General features: G+C 33.5%; 1 protein-coding gene and 1 non-coding gene across 2 annotated transcripts; both read left to right on the forward strand.

Moving 5' to 3' along the window:
- Positions 1-8,181: 8,181 nt before the first annotated feature.
- LOC18441664 (dirigent protein 22) lies at positions 8,182-8,950 on the forward strand. The gene has a single exon (XM_006851890.4). The coding sequence runs from the start codon at positions 8,215-8,217 to the stop codon at positions 8,809-8,811; it is 597 nt and encodes a 198-aa protein (XP_006851952.3). The 5' UTR covers positions 8,182-8,214; the 3' UTR covers positions 8,812-8,950.
- Positions 8,951-11,712: 2,762 nt separating this feature from the next.
- LOC18436957 (dirigent protein 22) lies at positions 11,713-12,258 on the forward strand. Its single transcript, XR_016041396.1, has one exon. It is a non-coding gene; the product is annotated as a dirigent protein 22 (transcript).
- Positions 12,259-19,194: the final 6,936 nt, after the last annotated feature.

Raw genomic sequence — 19,194 nt, forward strand, 5'->3', positions numbered from 1 at the left:
AAGATAATTACTACCCTTTTGTGTCTACTTTTGAATAAAAGAAGTTTAAAAGGGAAACTCCAAGTGGATAGAGAGAAAATATAATTTTACAAGATAGTATTTATTTTAGAATTCTGCAGTATAACATATTTTATGACATGAATGTTACTTATTTAATTCCATGTAGAAAAATGCCATTTGGGATTCACACCATAATTTTTAGTTTTAGTTTTGAGTCTAGTTTGCAATAAAAATGGTCTCAGGAAAAAATATTTGTTAATTGAGAGAAATAATTATTATATTGAGAGGTGCACAACCTTATTTTGTTCTATGAAAACTGTATTCTGATGTGAATGTCACTAATTAAAAGAGTCATTAGATGGTGTGATTTGGGGATGACACTAAATATTGATTTTGAGTCTACTTTCATACTCAAAAACTTTCAAAGACAAGCTCTTTGTGCAATGAGGGATACCACAAATTTTTCATGGGATGCTCATCTTCTATTTTGTAGTAAGTCGAAAGATATGACATGTTAAGGTACATCTTTGTACTCCTCATCATAGAAGCCTTTTTAGTACTCGTTCAAGTTTTATAGTGTGCTATGAGTATGATTTATAACAGTAAAACTTCAGAGAGAGGTAATAAAATGTAGGAGAGACATGACACTCTATATGAAGGGTGCTCAATCTAGGAACTGTAAAAAACAGTAGAAACACAATACATGTAAAAGCATATTTATAATGACGGGATATGTAAAGAGACGGTGGCTGTATAGAAACTCTAAAGATCGGTAGGGGAATTGAAATTGTGATTTTGGAGTGATGGCATGAAGAAGAGCATTTCTTCATGGTATAAAAAGGGGAAAATCCAAAGACCTAAAAGATGGACACTTTGATGACCAAGTGATTCTCCATCAGCTGTGTGCTCTCCCAATGCTACTAAAATTCGTCAGTATGAAAATCCAAGATCAAGTAAGCCTCGGTACCATACACTACAAGGTATGAAATCTATCCCACATTGCATGGTAAGGCCATATAGAGAAAGAGGATTCATTAATTTATTTATCATCCTTTATGCTTCATTTACATATGTATGTATTGTATGGACATTAGTTGATAGGTACTAAAAAGTTTAAAAGAGCTAGTTTTTTAATACCAAGTGTTTTTGTTCCTCTTTGTGATTGTGTGAAATAATTAAGGTAGTAAAATACATGGAGATGTAGTTTGATCAAGATCTATGGAGCTAAATATCAAACATGAGATATGGATATGACTCAATCAAATATGTAGCACATTGGGAGTGTTTCACTGGAACTCGATGTTGTTGACCATCCTCTCGATAATTTATGGTGATATCGTGTGCTGCATATCATGTTAGTTAGACTTGTTTTTTGATGGACTATCTACTTGCATCCATCTTTAAGATGGATGCTTTATACCTCTAGACCCCATAATGTAGAAATATGGTCCAGCTCGCATGAAACAAATTTCCTTCTTCTATTTTTCTACTTAAAACTTTATATACTATTTCAAATTTTTTATTTGCTAACTGCAAGGTTTGCTGCCTTGGGTGAGTAGACTCAAACGCACCAAAGTTGGTCAGGCCCGACAAGGTGCCAAGCCCGTAGGTCCCTCAACTCGGGGGATATAAAAATTTTGCGTTGTTCATCTGATTTGATCTTCAATCTAATACCTACACCACCAACCCCCCAAGGGGCACATAGACATACACATAGACACAGATATGAGAGGAATGGAAATTTATCAAATTTGTCACAAAGGGATGAACAATTTTATATTTTACTGATATTTTTAATTGAATTCTAAAATACCCAAAAAAAAGCATGGTTCGAGTTGAACTATTATAATATTTTATAATATTATATCATAGTATATTTTATATTATATTTTTATTTTTATTTTATTAATTTAATTTATATTGTATAGTATATATTGATTACATATTAATATTATATATTTATTATATATTGATCACTAAAAAAAGTAATGCTTCAGGTGTCTAATCATTTTCTCCGAAACCCAATTTTGCTTATGATTTTTATTTTTTTCTTTTTTTATGTGATAATATAAAAAAACAATACATGTTAATTTTAAACATTTTTACAATTTTTTGGGACTATTTAAGTTTTTTGGAATTTTTTTACCGAAATTGCATTTTTTTCAAAAAAAATCGAGCACTAATCAGCGATCTAGTTGGAATCGAGTGGACTAACCAGATCGGGCCAGGACCGACTAGTCGGCTCGATCCGTTGTTTTGATCTAGGGACGCACAATAAACTATACCCTTAACTATTTATTTATTTTTATTGCAGTTCCTTTGGCAATTGGACCTAAGTTTCTCAATAGGTTTGTCCCTTCCACATGATACCTAAAATGAATAAAGTATAGGAAGATAAAGTTTGTCTCAACTTGCATGACCCGTCCGAGACTCAAGAGCTAAAACCTATAAAAATCATCAACGAGATTCGGGGAACGTGGGCGATTGGGCGAATGTCAACGAAACTGAAAAGATTTTTAACATTCAAAAAATTTAAGAAGATAAACTACAATAAAACGTATTCTTTTAATAACCTATAATATGATCAAATATTAATCATATGGATCATATTATACTTTACCATAGCTTAATAGCTATTTAATTTGTCAAATAAAGAAAATGATATGTATACAATGAGACTATTTATTTTTTACAAAAGGAAGTCACAATTATTACTGACCATTAGATTCGAAATCAAGTGGTTGAGGATATATCATTGCGAACAAAATCCATAATAAAATTTCTCAACTATTGTGACATAAGGGGTGTTATTATATACAATCTTTCGCATATAGAATTAGAGCTAGTGGACAAAGTGGTTATGTGTAACCAAAGCCTTATGTGATCGTCACATACCAATGAAGCTGAAGGAGAAGTTTTATAGACAACTGTGAGACCAGTTTTTCTTTGTGGAGTAGAATGTTGGAACGTCAAGCAACAATATACCCATTGGATGAGTGTAGCTGAGACGAGGATGTTGAGATGGATGAGTGACAAGACAAGAAGGGACAAAATTCGAAATGAATATATTCGGGAGAACTTAGGTATAACTTCAATAGGCGTTAAGATGAGAGAAATTAGACTTTGGTGTGGCTTCAATAGACGATAAAATGAGAGATAGTAGACTTAGGTGGGCTGGTTATGTGCAACACAGACCTAGTATAATAATTATAAGGAGGTGAAAGTTGTTTCAAGTAGAAGTATAACAATTATAAAGAGGTGAGTGTTGTTTCAAGTAGAAGGCTAAAAAAGGATAAGGGGCATAACTAAAAAGATAACGTTAGAAATAGTAAAAAAAGATATGGGGATTTATGGTCACACTGAGGATATAGCCCTTCATAGAACAAAATAGCATATCTGAATTCGTATAGCTGATTTCATACAGTTAGGAAAAGGCTCTAATGGTGATTATTGTGTACCTTACATGGAAAAATGGCCATGGGGGAATGGAGCTCAAAAGAATGTACCGTATCAATTTCCCCTCGATGATAAATCTAGATTGTCTACTAGGGCAACAATCAAGTCTATGGTTTTACAGACTCAAAACTTTCTTTCAAAGTTGTTCATGGTATATAAGAGATGATATGAAATCTTGAAAATTATCCCAACCGATGGCTGTTACTTGGTGGAGCACCATATATGGGCTGAGGCTCTCAACAATCAAAGTAGAGCGCACCTACAAATAGGGTCGAGAACTGTAGTTTCAATACTAAAAATCTTTGTGATGGCCTTAAAATGTATTTTTATATTTAATTATAAAATTTAAAGCTTCAAAAATAGTGTACATTGAACAGATCTATAAAAACTTGAAAATCTTGAAAATTGACGATCCAAAAATGCGTTACAATATGCACTATTTCCACAATTTGAAATCCGTTTTTTTCTGATTTCCATGCATCTTGATGCCGAGATGATCAATTTGATGATATTTGGGCATCAAAACAACCTTTTCTAGTGAAAGTTTTGAGGGGGGCTCTAATTTGATTGTTTGGAGCCTCGGCTTTATATAAACTTTTTCCTTATTTTATTTGAGCAGTTAACAAGGTCTCTTGGGACTATAAAATTTTTCCTTATTTTTATTTGATCATTTTACAAGGTCTCCTGGGACTACAAACTTTTTCCTTATTTTTATTTCAGCATTTTACAAGGTCTCCTGGGACCACCATATGCGTGGCCTTATTTTATTCATGCAAAGTCCTCATTAAGGTCAACCTAATAAAACTGTCAGTGGGGATTGTCTCTCTGCAACTAAAAAATTTGAAACTTAAAAATTGGTACAAATCTTGCGAATCTATGAACACTTATTTTAAATGGACGGTTTAGATCATTTGTTACAATATATACTATTTTTAAAGCTTGAAATCCTTTTTTTTTTTTACAATCATAATGGTCAAGCTGCGATGAATGATATATAGGTTTTACAATGCTTAAATTGCAATTTTCAATGAGTTATGAGGTGAGGCTTCACTTATTTGAATAGGGTGAAAGCCCTATCAAACGAGTTTCCTTCAAAGTGAGGCTCTATTGTTTTCTCTTTTTTTCCAATAAATCATAGGCGTTATGGAAAGTGCATCTCTTATTTCTATGAGGTTGCTACAACGCCTAGGCTTTATGAAAACAAAAGAAAGCCTCATCTCAAATCTTCGTCTAGAAAGCACTTTTGGCAACAGAACTGTCTATCGCTTTAAAATCAATTTCCATCACCGACAATGAAATTTGAAACTCGCAAATGATACAAATCTTTCGGATATTTGAACACTTATTTTTATAACAAAATAGACGATCTAGATAATTTTTTACAATATACACTGTTTTTAGAGCTTAAACTACTATTTTTTTTCACCACCCTGATGTTCAAGCCAAGATAGGACATATAAAGATTTTTTAATAATTCAATTGCAATTTTCAAGCCAAGATACAATATGTAAAGGTTTTTTAATGCTTCAATTGCAATTTTCAATAAGTTATGAGGTGAGGATTACTTATTTTGATAGGGCTACAGCCCTATCAAATAAATTTTTTTTTTTTTTGACAAATGTTCGATCTGTTATTAATCTCTAGAAACCAATTATAGAATCAAAAATAACCAAAGAGAGAAGCTGCCCCCCCTCCCCCCTCCGCCCCATTTGCCAATACATCAGCTAAAGAATTAGCTTCACAGGTAAACATGATAAAAAGAAACTGTGATAGAGAGAGAGATATCCATAACCCTAAGCCAAAGTGAATGTAAATCCCAAGGCATCCACTGCTCCCTTTATTACATTCAAGGAGTCGCCTTCGATCAAGGAGTCACCTTCAATCCAAACAGAATCCCCAGAATTCATCTCCTTGAAAATTTTCAACACATGATACACCGCACTTAGTTCAGCCTTATTAGCAGTAGCACAACCAATGGGACCAGCAAAAGAAAAAATAACATTACCTCATCCATTTCTGAGCACCCCACCAATACCTGCAATAACTGGATTACCTAGGGAACTACCATCAAAGTTAGGCTTCAAAGTACCTGCCAACGGTGGTGACCAAAATGATTTGGGACGACAACTCCTATCTCTAAGCATAATGAGAATGCTGAGATTTACCCCCCCCCCCCCTTCCCTTCCTTAGTGGCTGAAAACCATAACCAAATCATCCATTTAATTACATAAATCATTTTCCTCATTTTTCTTATATATAGGGTGTGGTTTGTATAGAGCCTGGGCTCTAAACAATCAAATTAGAGCCTACCTTCAAATAGCGTTGAGACATATGGTTTCCATATTGAAAATCTTTATGATAGCCTTAAAATATATTTTCAGCTTTATTTATAAAGTTTTAAGCTTAAAAAATAGTGTAGATCGACATATCTATGAAAACTTAAAAATCTTGAAAATTGACGGTTCAAAAATTTGTTACAAAATAAACTATTTCCAAAACTTGAAATCTATTTTTTTTCTCATATCCATACATCTTGATGTCGAGATGATCAATTTGAGGATATTTGGGCATAAAAACAACCTCTTATAGTGAATTTTTTGTGATATGCTTCAATTTGATTGTTTAGAGCCTCCCCTCTATATAAACTTTTCCCATATGTAAGGGTGCAATTTGTATGGAGCATAGGCTCTAAACAATCAAATTAGAGCCTACCTTCAAATTGTGTCAAGAAATGTGGATTTAATATTGGAAATCTTTGTGATAGCCTTAAAATATATTTTTATACTTATTTATAAAGTTTAAAGCTTAAAAAATAATGCATATCGATATATCTATGAAAACTTAAAATTTGACGGTCCAAAAATGTATTACAAAATACACTATTTTCATAACTTTCAATGCATTTTTTTCTTATATCTATGCATCTTGATGTCCAGATGATCAATTTAAAGATATTTGGACGTCAAAACAACCTATTTTAGTGAAATTTTTATGATAAGATTAAATTTAGTTATTTAATGCCTCGCTCTAAATATACTTTTCCCTATACATAATCCATATTGCTGTTTCTTTTGACCTACATGTGTCAATACATGTGTCCCTTCCACATTATATGCTACTTCCAACTATCTACGGCATGTGTCGACCCGCCACTTGGCCCTCTCCATAAGAGACGGTTAAAACATATAAAAAATCAAGAGCTTAAAATAAGAAGAACCTGGACAATTGGAAGAATATCAATGACATATATTAAAAAAAATTAACACTCAAACCAAAAAAAAAAGTATATAAATTACTTTAGGGTAACCTATAATATGATCAAATATTATCTTGGATCATACTATACTTTTCCATAATAATTAATTGTCAAAGAAAGAAATTTTCAAGATCACCAAAACGATCACATGCTACTCTAATGACTTCTTTGCGTTGAAGACATTGAAAGTTCCAAGCACGATGATCGCACGCATTCTATTAATTTAGAAAAATGAATATTTCAACACTCTACCTATATTTATTGATTTAAGTTCAAAATACTCATAGAAAACCACATCGTGTTGAGTTAGAATAGTTGCAAATGGGCAAAATATTAAATATTTCGTATCAACGGGGTATTCGGATAAATTTCCAATTAATTTATAAGAGAAATATTTAGTGGCCCTTCAAGACCAACGTATCACCATGAACCCGTGATCAATTTTCCAAAAACATATGATATTCTTTTGGTAGAAATAACTTATGATTACTTTGATTCATTCTTTAGATCAACTTAAAAAAAAAAAAATCGAAACTGTTTATGGTGCTAAAAAAAATGTACCATATGAATTTCCCCTCATAACTCTTGATCATCTATTTGAGCAACAGTTAATTATGGGGGTGGTTTCTATAAGGTTGCAACCTTAAACAATCCATTTAAAGCGCACCTCCAAATTTTATCATAGCATATAATTTGGATGTAAAAATAGTCTTATCTCATATTCTATTTTCGTATCTAATTATAAAATTTTAAGTCCCAAAAATGATTAAAATCAAGTACATCTATAAACATATGAAAATCTTGAAAATGGACGGTCTAGATAATGTGTTGTAAGATGCATCATTTCTGAGACTCAAAATCCTTTCTTTTTTCATAGTCATACATTTGAACATCGAGATGATCAGTTAGAGAGTTTTTCAATAGTAAAACAACCTTTTCCAATGGATTTTTGATGTTCATCTGTAGTTCTACATTTTAAAGTTGCAACCTTGTATAAACTTTTCCCATCAAATATAGGGCTTGATATAAAACTATTTCTTTCAAAGTTGTTCATAAGATAGATCAAAGATGATATGAAAATATTCATATAAAAACGAAAAATCCAATGGAAATAATTTTAGATAAAAAATTATTCAATGAAATCATATATCTTTAGTATCGGGTAGTCACAATTAACTTTGACCATTGGATGTAAAATTAAATGGCTATACTTTTTTTCATTGATTAAGCCGATACTTCAAAGGTAATTTACTCACACTTTGAGGAACAGTCCAGCTATCAGATTCTCACATGATTTGGTTGGTTGTAAGTATATGTAACTTATCAAAAGTAAATAGTTCCTTTGTATGCGATCCCATTTTAGAGTACCATAAATGGGCTGTTATTTTAGTCAACCATCTTACAAGTCTTGTGGACAACCATTTGTGCCCCCTATTTTATTTATGCCAAGTCCCGGGCTCTATTTAGACCAACCCTATAGAAATTGGGGATTACGTAAAGACATGGAGTATAAAGAGCACGCCTCACCTCTCTGTAACTCAATTCAAGATCTATCTAAGATGAAAGGAGCACCTACAGTGGCGTTGCTACTTTTCTTCTTGGCCATAGCGACCTCCATGGCAGATGACTGGAGAGAGACCGTAGGCATGGGCCAACCCAAGGTGAGCCACCTCCACTTCTACTTCCAAGGAGTGCTCACCGGACCAAACCCCACATCCGTACTCGTGGCCGAATTGAATAGCACCCAGGCCTCACCCACTAGCTTCGGTAGCATCTACGTGCATGACGACCTACTAACAGAAGGCCCCAACCTCACTTCGAAGCTGATCGGCACGGTACAGGGAATTGAAGTAGTTTCTTCTCAGACAGAGTTAAGCGTCACCATGGCCCTCAACTTTGTGTTCACGGATGGCGAATTCAATGGAAGCACGCTCACGGTGGTCGGAAGGAACCCGATACTGCAGGATGTGAGGGAGATGTCTGTGGTGGGTGGAAATGGAGCTTTCAGACTGGCTCAGGGCTATGCACAACTCCGGACTATTTTGTTGGCCACCGGCTCATTGACTGTGGAGTATAATGTCACTGTGATCCATTACTAGCTTCTTATTTCACTGGTGTTGTCAGCTATGGCGCAAACTCTTTTTGGAGAAAATAACAAATTCAGCATGTATGAGATAAAAAGGATTTTACCAATTTTGGTAAAATTTATCAATTAATGTTTTAATATTTGGACAAAAAGACATAGCATCTCATTAAGTTAGCCGTCTTGCCTTTATCATCGTCCGGGTATATCATCATCATTAATTAAATGTTTGGGCCTCGATCGTTTACATATTTTTTTTATTAAGAATTTTTTATTTTTGAGAAATTTACGCTAATATGCCTGAAATTAGTGTAACTAAAGAATTTCATTTCAATTTTCAACTTTCAATTTTAAGTGTGTAACTATGAAATCGGGCCTCTAGATATAAAGCCAAATGTGAATTGGGATCTTCAAGATCCAAAATCAAACTTAGACTAAAAGATGTTGTTTTGATCTCCAAAATCAAAATCACTGTGATCCATTGCTAGCTTTTTATGATAAAAGGGGTTCTTGTCTACCAATATCTTTCTTCAGATTCCTCAATAAATGTTGTAATTTGTGGTGTGGCATTACTTGATTGATGAGAATCGCGATGGATGCAATTTTGCCTCGAAGACATCTTTCTTGAGGGGAATGAAGAAGACGAGGGACCACAAAAAGGCCTTAAATCTTAATCCTCTATGTTCCATAAGACAAAGTCTCATCAAGTTAGCCGTGTTGCCTTTTATCATCAGGCGGTCTCATTATCATTTATTGAATATTTGGAGTGCTCGATAGTTTACAATTTTTTTATTAAGGATGTGTTCTTTTTGTTTGAGAAATTTAAGCTACTAACCCCTAAATTAGTGTTGTTAAAACAATTTCCTCAATTATACGTGTATAGCCTTTTTATTTTTTTTATAATGATCATTGCTTTTTCGGTTCGAACGAAGGAATCCATTACATATAATCCAAATTGGATCAAGTTCTATCGTTGATCAGACATTTTTATATGAAAAGTACAAATCGGAGTTTGAAGAAGGAAAAGTAGAAGGAACCCTCGACCCATAACATCTAGAGAAAGATTTATTCAACTACATAGTTTGGGCTCCTAGAATATGCCGCATTGTATCGATTTTTTATTAAGAATGCGTTTTTTGGTTTGAAAAATTTAAGCTACTAACCCCTAAATTGGTGTTGTTAAATAATTTCTTCAATTTTGCGTATATAGCCTTTTTACCTTTTTTTTATTTAAAAAATACCACCATTTTGATTCTTCAAATTGATACATGTGGTACAAATCACCGAGCGTTAACCAATTAAGCACAGTCTCTTTCTTTAGTTTTTTATATATTTGGGACGTGTAGTTATCAATAAGATTCACTATTTAAAAATAAAAAATAAATGATTGTAATAAACTAAAATAACCAGGTACCCCTTAAAATTGTTGGGGGCACTTTGGTTATTTTATTTTATAAGAGGGGTTTTTGTAACAGCGTACCCACTGAAAACTACATATGCCCCAGTTTCATCTAAAATGACATGTAAAAAACATAAAAAAATTATAGCATGTTGTGTACTTTAAACCATCAAAATCACGACTCGACAATAAGAGCTGTGCCAAAAATATTGCTCGCCACTAGATGCCACTTGCCCAATGATAGGTTTTTCTCTCTACAGAGTAACTTTAATCTTACATCCCACCCATACATATCCATTAATGGTGCTGTTTGCATACGGATGCATCCGTAGCTGTAGAGGTAAGGTGCACCTTCAAATTTTATGATGATATATAATTTTGATATAAAATATTTTTAGGATTATTTTAAAATTTTATTTTTATATCTAATTATAAAATTTTAAATTTTAAAAATGATTAAAATCAAGTAGATCTATAGACATATGAAAATCTTAAAAATTGACGGTGCAGATAATATGTTGTAAAATGCACCATTTCTGAAACTTAAAATCTTTGTATTTTTCATGGTCATACATCTCGATGCCGAGATGATCAATTAAAGGGTTTTTCATCATTAAAACTACCTTTTTTGATGGATTTTTGAGCTGCATCCGTAGTTGTACATTATAAGGTTGCATCCTTATACAAACTTTTTCCATCCATTAATTACATGTTTCTTCTTCTTCTTCTTTTTAGTTCGGTTTTACACGTTTGAGAAAAATATTGCTACTAAACGGAGGAGGGCAAGATGGTCCAGACAAGTGTTTTGCATCTAAAGGCTTCAATTATTAAGGCACGACCACATTATTCCCCGTGAGGGAAAAGTCTATAGAACCAAGGCTCAAAACAATCAAATTAAAGCCTATCTCAAAAATTTCATTGGAAGATGTTGCTTTGATGCTCAAATATCTTCAAATTGATCATCTCAACATCAAGATATCTGGACATGACAAAAAAATGGATTTCAAGTCTTAAAAATAGTATATTTTGTAACGCATTTTTTGACCTTCAATTTTCAAGATATTTTGAAGCTTTAAACTTTATAAATAAATATGAAAATATATCTTAAGACTATCACAGAAATTTCCAATATTGAAATCACATTTCTCAACACTATTTGAAGTAGGCTCTAATTTGATTGTTTAGAGCCTAGGCTATAAGCAAAACCACACACATAAAATAAAGAATATAATAACAACATCAAAATCAAAGAAAGATATAATAACTAGCATATCCCAAATCAAATGAGGGCTTTCCCCAAATATTTGAACGGCAATTCCAAGTGAAGCAATTGCAAGAAGACCCTTCTTTTCTAGTTCATCACGCCATCCACCAACATAACCTGGCAATAAGGTTTTTCCCAAATACTTGTTTTGTTTTTTTTTAAGGTAAGGTTTTTCACAGATATTACCAAGGAGTTTTCAGACCGGGCCATGTATAAAAGAAACTGCCTTCATCAAACATCTCATTGAATCCAAGATGAGAGGGAACGAAGCATTAGCCACCGGCATGGCCTCATTGTTGCTCTTCTTCTCCTCCATGCCCATTTGCCAAGCACAGCTAGGCCTAGGTGAACCAAAAGTGAGCTGCTTTGATTCCTACTTACATGACCTCCATGTCGCAAAGAAGCCTACGTCAGTGACCGTGGCCAAAGCCAACACGGCAAATGCCTTGCCCACTCTCTTTGGCGAGGTCGTCGTTATTGACGACCCCTTGACCGAAGGACCGAAGCTCACATCCAAGGTTATTGGTCAGGCACAAGGCCTGTATGCTTTCACATCCCAAACTGAGCTCAGTTTGTTCGAGTCCCACAACTTAGTATTCACAGATGGCAAGTTCAAAGGTAGCACTCTCACTGTGATGGGGAGGAATCTAGTTCCTCTTAAGGTGAGGGAGTTATCGATTATTGGAGGTACCGGAGCCTTCCGCCTGGCTCATGGCTATGGTGTTAAACAAACCTACTCCATCGATACAACAACTCTGAACGCTATAGAGCACTACAATGTAACCGTTATCCACTACTGAGGAAATGTCATTCATGTATCCTTTAGAATGATTCTATGACTGATGAAATTTCCTTGATTTGTTTTTTTTTAAAATAAAATTTTCTTGTGTTGTTTCTCCTTTACAAAGCTCTTGTTTGAGAGTGCTATGCTAATATGTATGGATGGGCATAGGGTGTACACATGTCAAGGTTCGTGAATGTTTGATGATGAATAATTGAGTCATTGAATGTGCTGAACTTTTGTGCCATTAAAGGCCTTACGAAAGCATGTAATCAATATCTGATATACCCAAACAAATAACTTCAGTGGGGGAATGATTCTGAAAGACCAAGAGAATATGGTCTTGAGGGACCGAGGGAATATGATTTTGAGGGACAAAGGGAGGGACCGAGATTGGTAAATGCTTGCCGATACTCAGATTTCGTTTGACGTGCTAGGTCAATCGAGTTGGAAAACTCTATTACCTGGCCACCGATGAAGATTTATGGGTTATCCTTTGATGAGGTCGGAGTTGCCCATCTTTCAAAGATCTGAGCTAGACTATTGATCCGTACACCATTAGAGGAGGAGACCCAGTGTGAGGTGTACTAAGTTCGGTTGAAGTAATCCTCTCGTATCTTGCTTCGTGGTTTGCTAGATTTTATTTCTCATAAGCATTGTTTTGGTTTTATTTATTGAATAAATGATGTTGTAATTAATAGCAGCGTGTCAGAACTACTTTTGGTTATTTATTTGTTTATTTCAATAGAGTTTTATTGTATTTGGACATTTGTAAGTGTTGTAGTCGGTAAAAAGAAAAAAAATTAAAAACGATATACATTATGCTAGATCACCTTGCCTAACTTTCATTGGTATCAAAGTGAGGTTTCATGCTACCATATCTCTTCTGTTTCACAATTTTTATGAGTTAAAAGCCAGACATTTGAAAGACAATGGCTTTGTTGTCCTATGGGAAACCTCTGAAATGATTATTGGCATGATTCCTATGCCGCAAATGTACTATGCAGAATAGGGTTTCTTGTATTGTTTTGGAGCACTGATATGAATAAGAAGAAGAGATATTTCTCTAATATATACCGCAACGATACTTATGTTTTTTAGAGTAGGATCTTCTTAAAAAATTTCAGTAGGAGATTACGGGGAATTGAGTGTTATGGACTCATCATTAAGAGGTGTCAATTCTGAACCTGCAAAATTCAGGAACTGTACATTGAATTCTATGAAATTTTTCACCATGCAAATAATTTTATTTCTCAGTTATATTTTACTGTAATTCATCAAATTGAGTTTACTTTAAAAAAAAAAAAATTTATGAAGAAATCATTTGCGGTTTGAAAGATATGGTCCTTTTATTGAAGTATGTGCAAGTGTTGTTTTCTACAATGAAAACTGTTTCAGTGATATGAATGTCATGATTTTATTTCTATTGTTAACATAATGTTTTGAGGTCCACGCTGAGTTCTTAAGGTGCTATTTTGAGTCTACTATCTAAAAATAATTATTTGAGAGAGAAATATCTATGGGAAATAAAGAAAAATATTTCTTTATTGGAAAAAAGTCATCCTGAATTTATGCGGTTTGGTGTGTTTGATTGAGATGTAAATATCCATTTTTGACAAGTCTACTTAACAATGGGATATGAGGTCCGCAGAAAGATAATTACTGCCCTTTTGTGTCTACTTTTGAATAAAAGAAGTTTAAAAGGGAAACTCCATGTGGATAGAGAGAAAATATAATTTTACAAGATAGTGTTTATCTTAGAATTCTGCAGTATAACATGTTTTATGACATGAATGTCACTTATTTAATTCCATGTAGAAAAATACTATTTGGGATTCACACCATAATGTTTAGTTTTAGTTTTGAGTCTAGTTTGCAACAAAAATGGTCTCAAGAAAAAATATTTGTTAAGGCGCATCTTTGTATTGCTCATAATAGATGCCCTTTTAGGACTCGCTCAAGTTTTATAGTGTGTCATGAGTATGGTTTATAACAGTAAAACTCAGAGAGAGGTAATACAATGTTGGAGAGACATGAGCACCCTATCTGGGAACTGTAAAAAATAGTAGAAACACAATACATGTAAAAGCATATTCATAGTGAAGCGATATGTAAAGAGGCAGTGGCTGTATAGAAACTCTAAAGATCGGTAAGAGAATTGAAATTGTGATTTTTGGAGTGATGGCATGAAGAAGAGTGTTTCTTCATGGTATAAAAAGGGGAAAATCCAAAGACCGAAAAGATGGACACTTCGATGACCAAGTGATTCTCCATCAGTTGTGTGCTCTCCGAATACTACCAAAATTCGTTAGTAAGAAAATCCAAGATCAAGTAAGCCCCGGTACCATACACTACGAGGTATGAAATCTATCCCACATTGCATGGTAAGGTCATATAAATAAAGAGGATTCATTAATTTATTTATCATTCTTTATGCTTCATTTATAACTTGGCTAGTTTTGTGCATATGTATGTATTGTATGGACATTAGTTGATAAGTACTAACAAGTTTAAAAGAGCCAGTTTTTTAATACCAAGTGTTTTTGAGCCTCTTTGTGATTATATGAACTAATTAAGGTAGTAAAATACATGGAGATGTAGTTTGATCAAGATCTATGGACCTAAATATCAAACATGAGATATGGATATGACTCAATCAAATATATAGCATATTTGGAGTGTTTCAATGGAACCCGATATTGTTGACCATCCTCTCGATAATTTATGGTGATATGGTGTGTTGTATATGTTGAGGATCTCATGTTAAAGTCTCCAAATATTTGCCGAGAAAATATCTGTATATTTGTTAGATTTTGATAAACAACTTTTAGTCGTGTTTCGTTTTGGATAAAATCGTAAGATAGATTTATGTTTGTTGGCTGTAACATAACTTAATAAATAAGCAAAGGTGTATATGGTAAATTGATGTTGAAGACTGAATATGTTCATTTGAAAGAAGATTGGACCTCTTAAGCAAAAAAACCTAGGTCAATAGTTATAGTTTTGAGAAAACCCCTTAAACTTGTGAGGTCCACTAACTCTTTATAGAAAAGCATTCAAACCTTCATATTATTTTCTAACTATTGCTTGTGAAAATATACCAAATCAAGAGTTATGATAAAAAGGAAAAACATCGAGTCTTGAAAGTATTTTATAAAGATAGGAGAAAGTATCTTTTGTCTATACTATAGTTTTAAACACTCATATGTCATGACTCATATTTTTTAGTATCGATCATATGTCTTGTGAGTTAGTTTGTTGGAATCATCGATTACCTAATATCATGAACTATAGAGAAGGCCGTCTTGGTAGGCCTCTTTGACACATATTGTGTGGATAAGATAATTTGGTTTGTGTGGTTTACTACCAAGAGATTAGTGTGGTTGAACCTTTATGGTTTAAGAAAGTTTTGTATTTGGCAAAACCAACAGGCATTGAGTTTTTTTTTTTTTTCTCATAAGAGGCTTGTTATACTACTTCATGACATAGGCATGAGAATGCTGAGAAAATACATATTATATGTGTTATAATTGAGTGGGCGCTTCAACAGTCCCACAATTGTTTCAATTACTTGGATATTCAGATTTACATGCATTCTATTATAGGAGATCCAGATAAACTCAACATTCCAGTGGGAGTAACTACTGGTGTTTGACGGGCCAGCTGGAACAACATACTATAATTTTTTTCACCCATAGAACTCAAATGTGTGGCACTAGTTGTACGGCCACAAAAGGGAGCAGCGTGATTGAAGAACTCCTTTGAGATGCAACCCCATGCAATGAGGGTACATGATGATCTTCAGTGACCATAAGTCCATGATTCGCGATGTGACATGAAAGATGGACTACGATCACACTCGGGATGCTATCCAAGTAGCAAAGAGAAAGAGGCTTCATGACTCCTGCAGGAGCTGCATCCATAAATCTTAACAAAATAAGTAAAGCGTCACCTCAAAGCTTATCTAAAATTGGAGTGTTGGAGTATGAAAACTTTCAAATCAAACATCTTGGTCTTCACCATTATGATTGTGAAAATCAAGACTTCAAGTACTAAAATTAGCATATATATATACTGTAACACTTTATCTAGGCCATCCATTTCATCCTAAAAATAAGCGTTTACAGATCCCCAAGATCTATACCATTTTTTGAACTACAAATTTTATAACCAGTAGTGGAAATAGATTTTAAAACACCCGAAAGTATTTGCCAAATGAGGTTTGGTGGGATGAAGTTTCTATAAGGCCTAGGCTTTATGAAAATAAAATAAAGCCTCGCCTCAAATTCTCATCTGGAAATAACTATGGTGGCTCTAAGTTCAATTTTCAACACCAACAATAAAATTTGAAACTTAAAAATCGGTACAAATCTTGCGAATCTATCAACACTTATTTTAAATGGATGGTTTAGATCATTTGTTACAATATATACCATTTTTAAAGCTTGAAATCCTTTTTTTTTTTTACAATCATAATGGTCAAGCCGCGATGAATGATATAAAGGTTTTACAATGCTTAAATTACAATTTTCAATGAGTTATGAGGTGAGGCTTCACTTATTTGAATAGGGTGAAAGCCCTATCAAACCAGTTTCCTTCAATGTGAGGCTCTATTGTTTTCTCTTTTTTTCCAATAAATCATAGGCGTTATGGAAAGTGCATCTCTTATTTCTATGAGGTTGCTACAAGGCCTAGGCTTTATGAAAACAAACGAAAGCCTCATCTCAAATCTTCGTCTAGAAAGCACTTTTGGCAACAGAACTGTCTATCGCTTTAAAATCAATTTCCATCACCGACAATGAAATTTGAAACTCGCAAATGATACAAATCTTTCGGATATTTGAACACTTATTTTTATAACAAAATAGACGATCTAGATAATTTTTTACAATATACACTGTTTTTAGAGCTTAAAATCCTATTTTTTTTCACCACCCTGATGTTCAAGCCAAGATAGGACATATAAAGATTTTTTAATAATTCAATTGCAATTTTCAAGCCAAGATACAATATGTAAAGGTTTTTTAACGCTTCAATTGCAATTTTCAATAAGTTATGAGGTGAGGATTACTTATTTTGATAGGGCTACAGCCCTATCAAATCAAATTTTTTTTTTTTGACAAATGTTCGATCTTTTATTAATCTCTAGAAACCAATTATAGAAACAAAAATAACCAAAGAGAGAAGCTGCCCCCCCTCCCCCCCCCCCCCCCCCCATTTGCCAATACATCAGCTAAAGAATTAGCTTCACGGGTAAACATGATAAAAAGAAACTGTGATAGAGAGAGAGATATCCATAACTCTAAGCCAAAGTGAACGTAAATCCCAAGGCATCCACTGCTCCCTTTATTACATTCAAGGAGTCGCCTTTGATCAAGGAGTCACCTTCAATCCAAACAGAATCCCTAGAATTCATCTCCTTGAAAATTTTCAACACATGATACACCGCACTTAGTTCAGCCTTATTAGCAGTAGCACAACCAATGGGACCAGCAAAAGAAAAAATAACATTACCTCATCCATTTCTGAGCACCCCACCAATACCTGCAATAGCTGGATTACCTAAGGAACTACCATCAAAGTTAAGCTTCAAAGTACCTGCCAATGGTGGTGACCAAAATGAATTGGGACGACAACTCCTACCTCCAAGCATAATGAGAATGCTGAGATTTGCCCCCCCCCCTTCCCTTCCTTAGTGGCTGAAAACCATAACCAAATCATCGATTTAATTGCATAACTCATTTTCCTCATTTTTCTTATATATAGGGTGTGGTTTGTATAGAGCCTGGGCTCTAAACAATCAAATTAAATCATACCTTCAAATAGCGTTGAGACATGGTTTCCATATTGAAAATCTTTATGATAGCCTTAAAATATATTTTCAGCTTTATTTATAAAGTTTTAAGCTTCAAAAATAGTGTAGATCGACATATCTATGAAAACTTAAAAATCTTGAAAATTGACGGTTCAAAAATTTGTTACAAAATAAACTATTTCCAAAACTTGAAATCTCTTTTTTTTCTCATATCCATACATCTTGATGTCGAGATGATCAATTTGAAGATATTTGGGCATAAAAACAACCTCTTATAGTGAATTTTTTGTGATATACTTCAATTTGATTGTTTAGAGCCTCCCCTCTATATAAACTTTTCCCATATGTAAGGGTGCAGTTTGTATGGAGCATAGGCTCTAAACAATCAAATTAGAGCCTACCTTCAAATAGTGTCAAGAAATGTGGATTTAATATTGGAAACCTTTGTGATAGCCTTAAAATATATTTTTATACTTATTTATAAAGTTTAAAGCTTAAAAAATAATGCATATCGATATATCTATGAAAACTTAAAATTTGACGGTCCAAAAATGTATTACAAAATACACTATTTTCATAACTTTCAATGCATTTATTTTTTATGTCTATGCATCTTGATGTCTAGATGATCAATTTAAAGATATTTGGACATCAAAACAACCATTTTAATGAAATTTTTGTGGTAGGATTAAATTTAGTTATTTAATGCCTCGCTCTAAATATACTTTTCCCTATACATAATCCATATTGCTGTTACTTTTGACCTACATTTGTCAGTACATGTGTCCCTTCCACATTACACGCTACTTCAACCATCTACGACATGTGTCGACCCGCCACTTGGCCCTCTCCATAGGATACGCTTAAAATATATAAAAAATCATCAGCTTAAAATTAGAAGAACCTGGAAATTTGGATGAATGTCAATGACATATATTAAAAAAAATTAACATGAAAAAAAAAAGTATATAAATTACTCTAGGGTAACCTACAATATGATCGAATATTATCTTGGATCATATTATACTTTTCCATAATAATTAATTGTCAAAGAAAGAAATTGTCAAGATCACCAAAACTATCACATGCTACTCTAATGACTTCTTAGCTTTAAAGACATTGAAAGTTCCAAGCACGATG

Source organism: Amborella trichopoda, chromosome 9, assembly GCF_054954075.1.
Source record: "Amborella trichopoda isolate Santa Cruz 75 chromosome 9, AtrichopodaSantaCruz75HAP2 v2.0, whole genome shotgun sequence".
Lineage (NCBI taxonomy): Eukaryota > Viridiplantae > Streptophyta > Magnoliopsida > Amborellales > Amborellaceae > Amborella > Amborella trichopoda.

Bases quoted from the DNA above. Each gene is read 5' to 3' on its own strand.
- LOC18441664 (XM_006851890.4), top strand. From the start codon at position 8,215: ATGGAGTATAAAGAGCACGCCTCACCTCTCTGTAACTCAATTCAAGAT.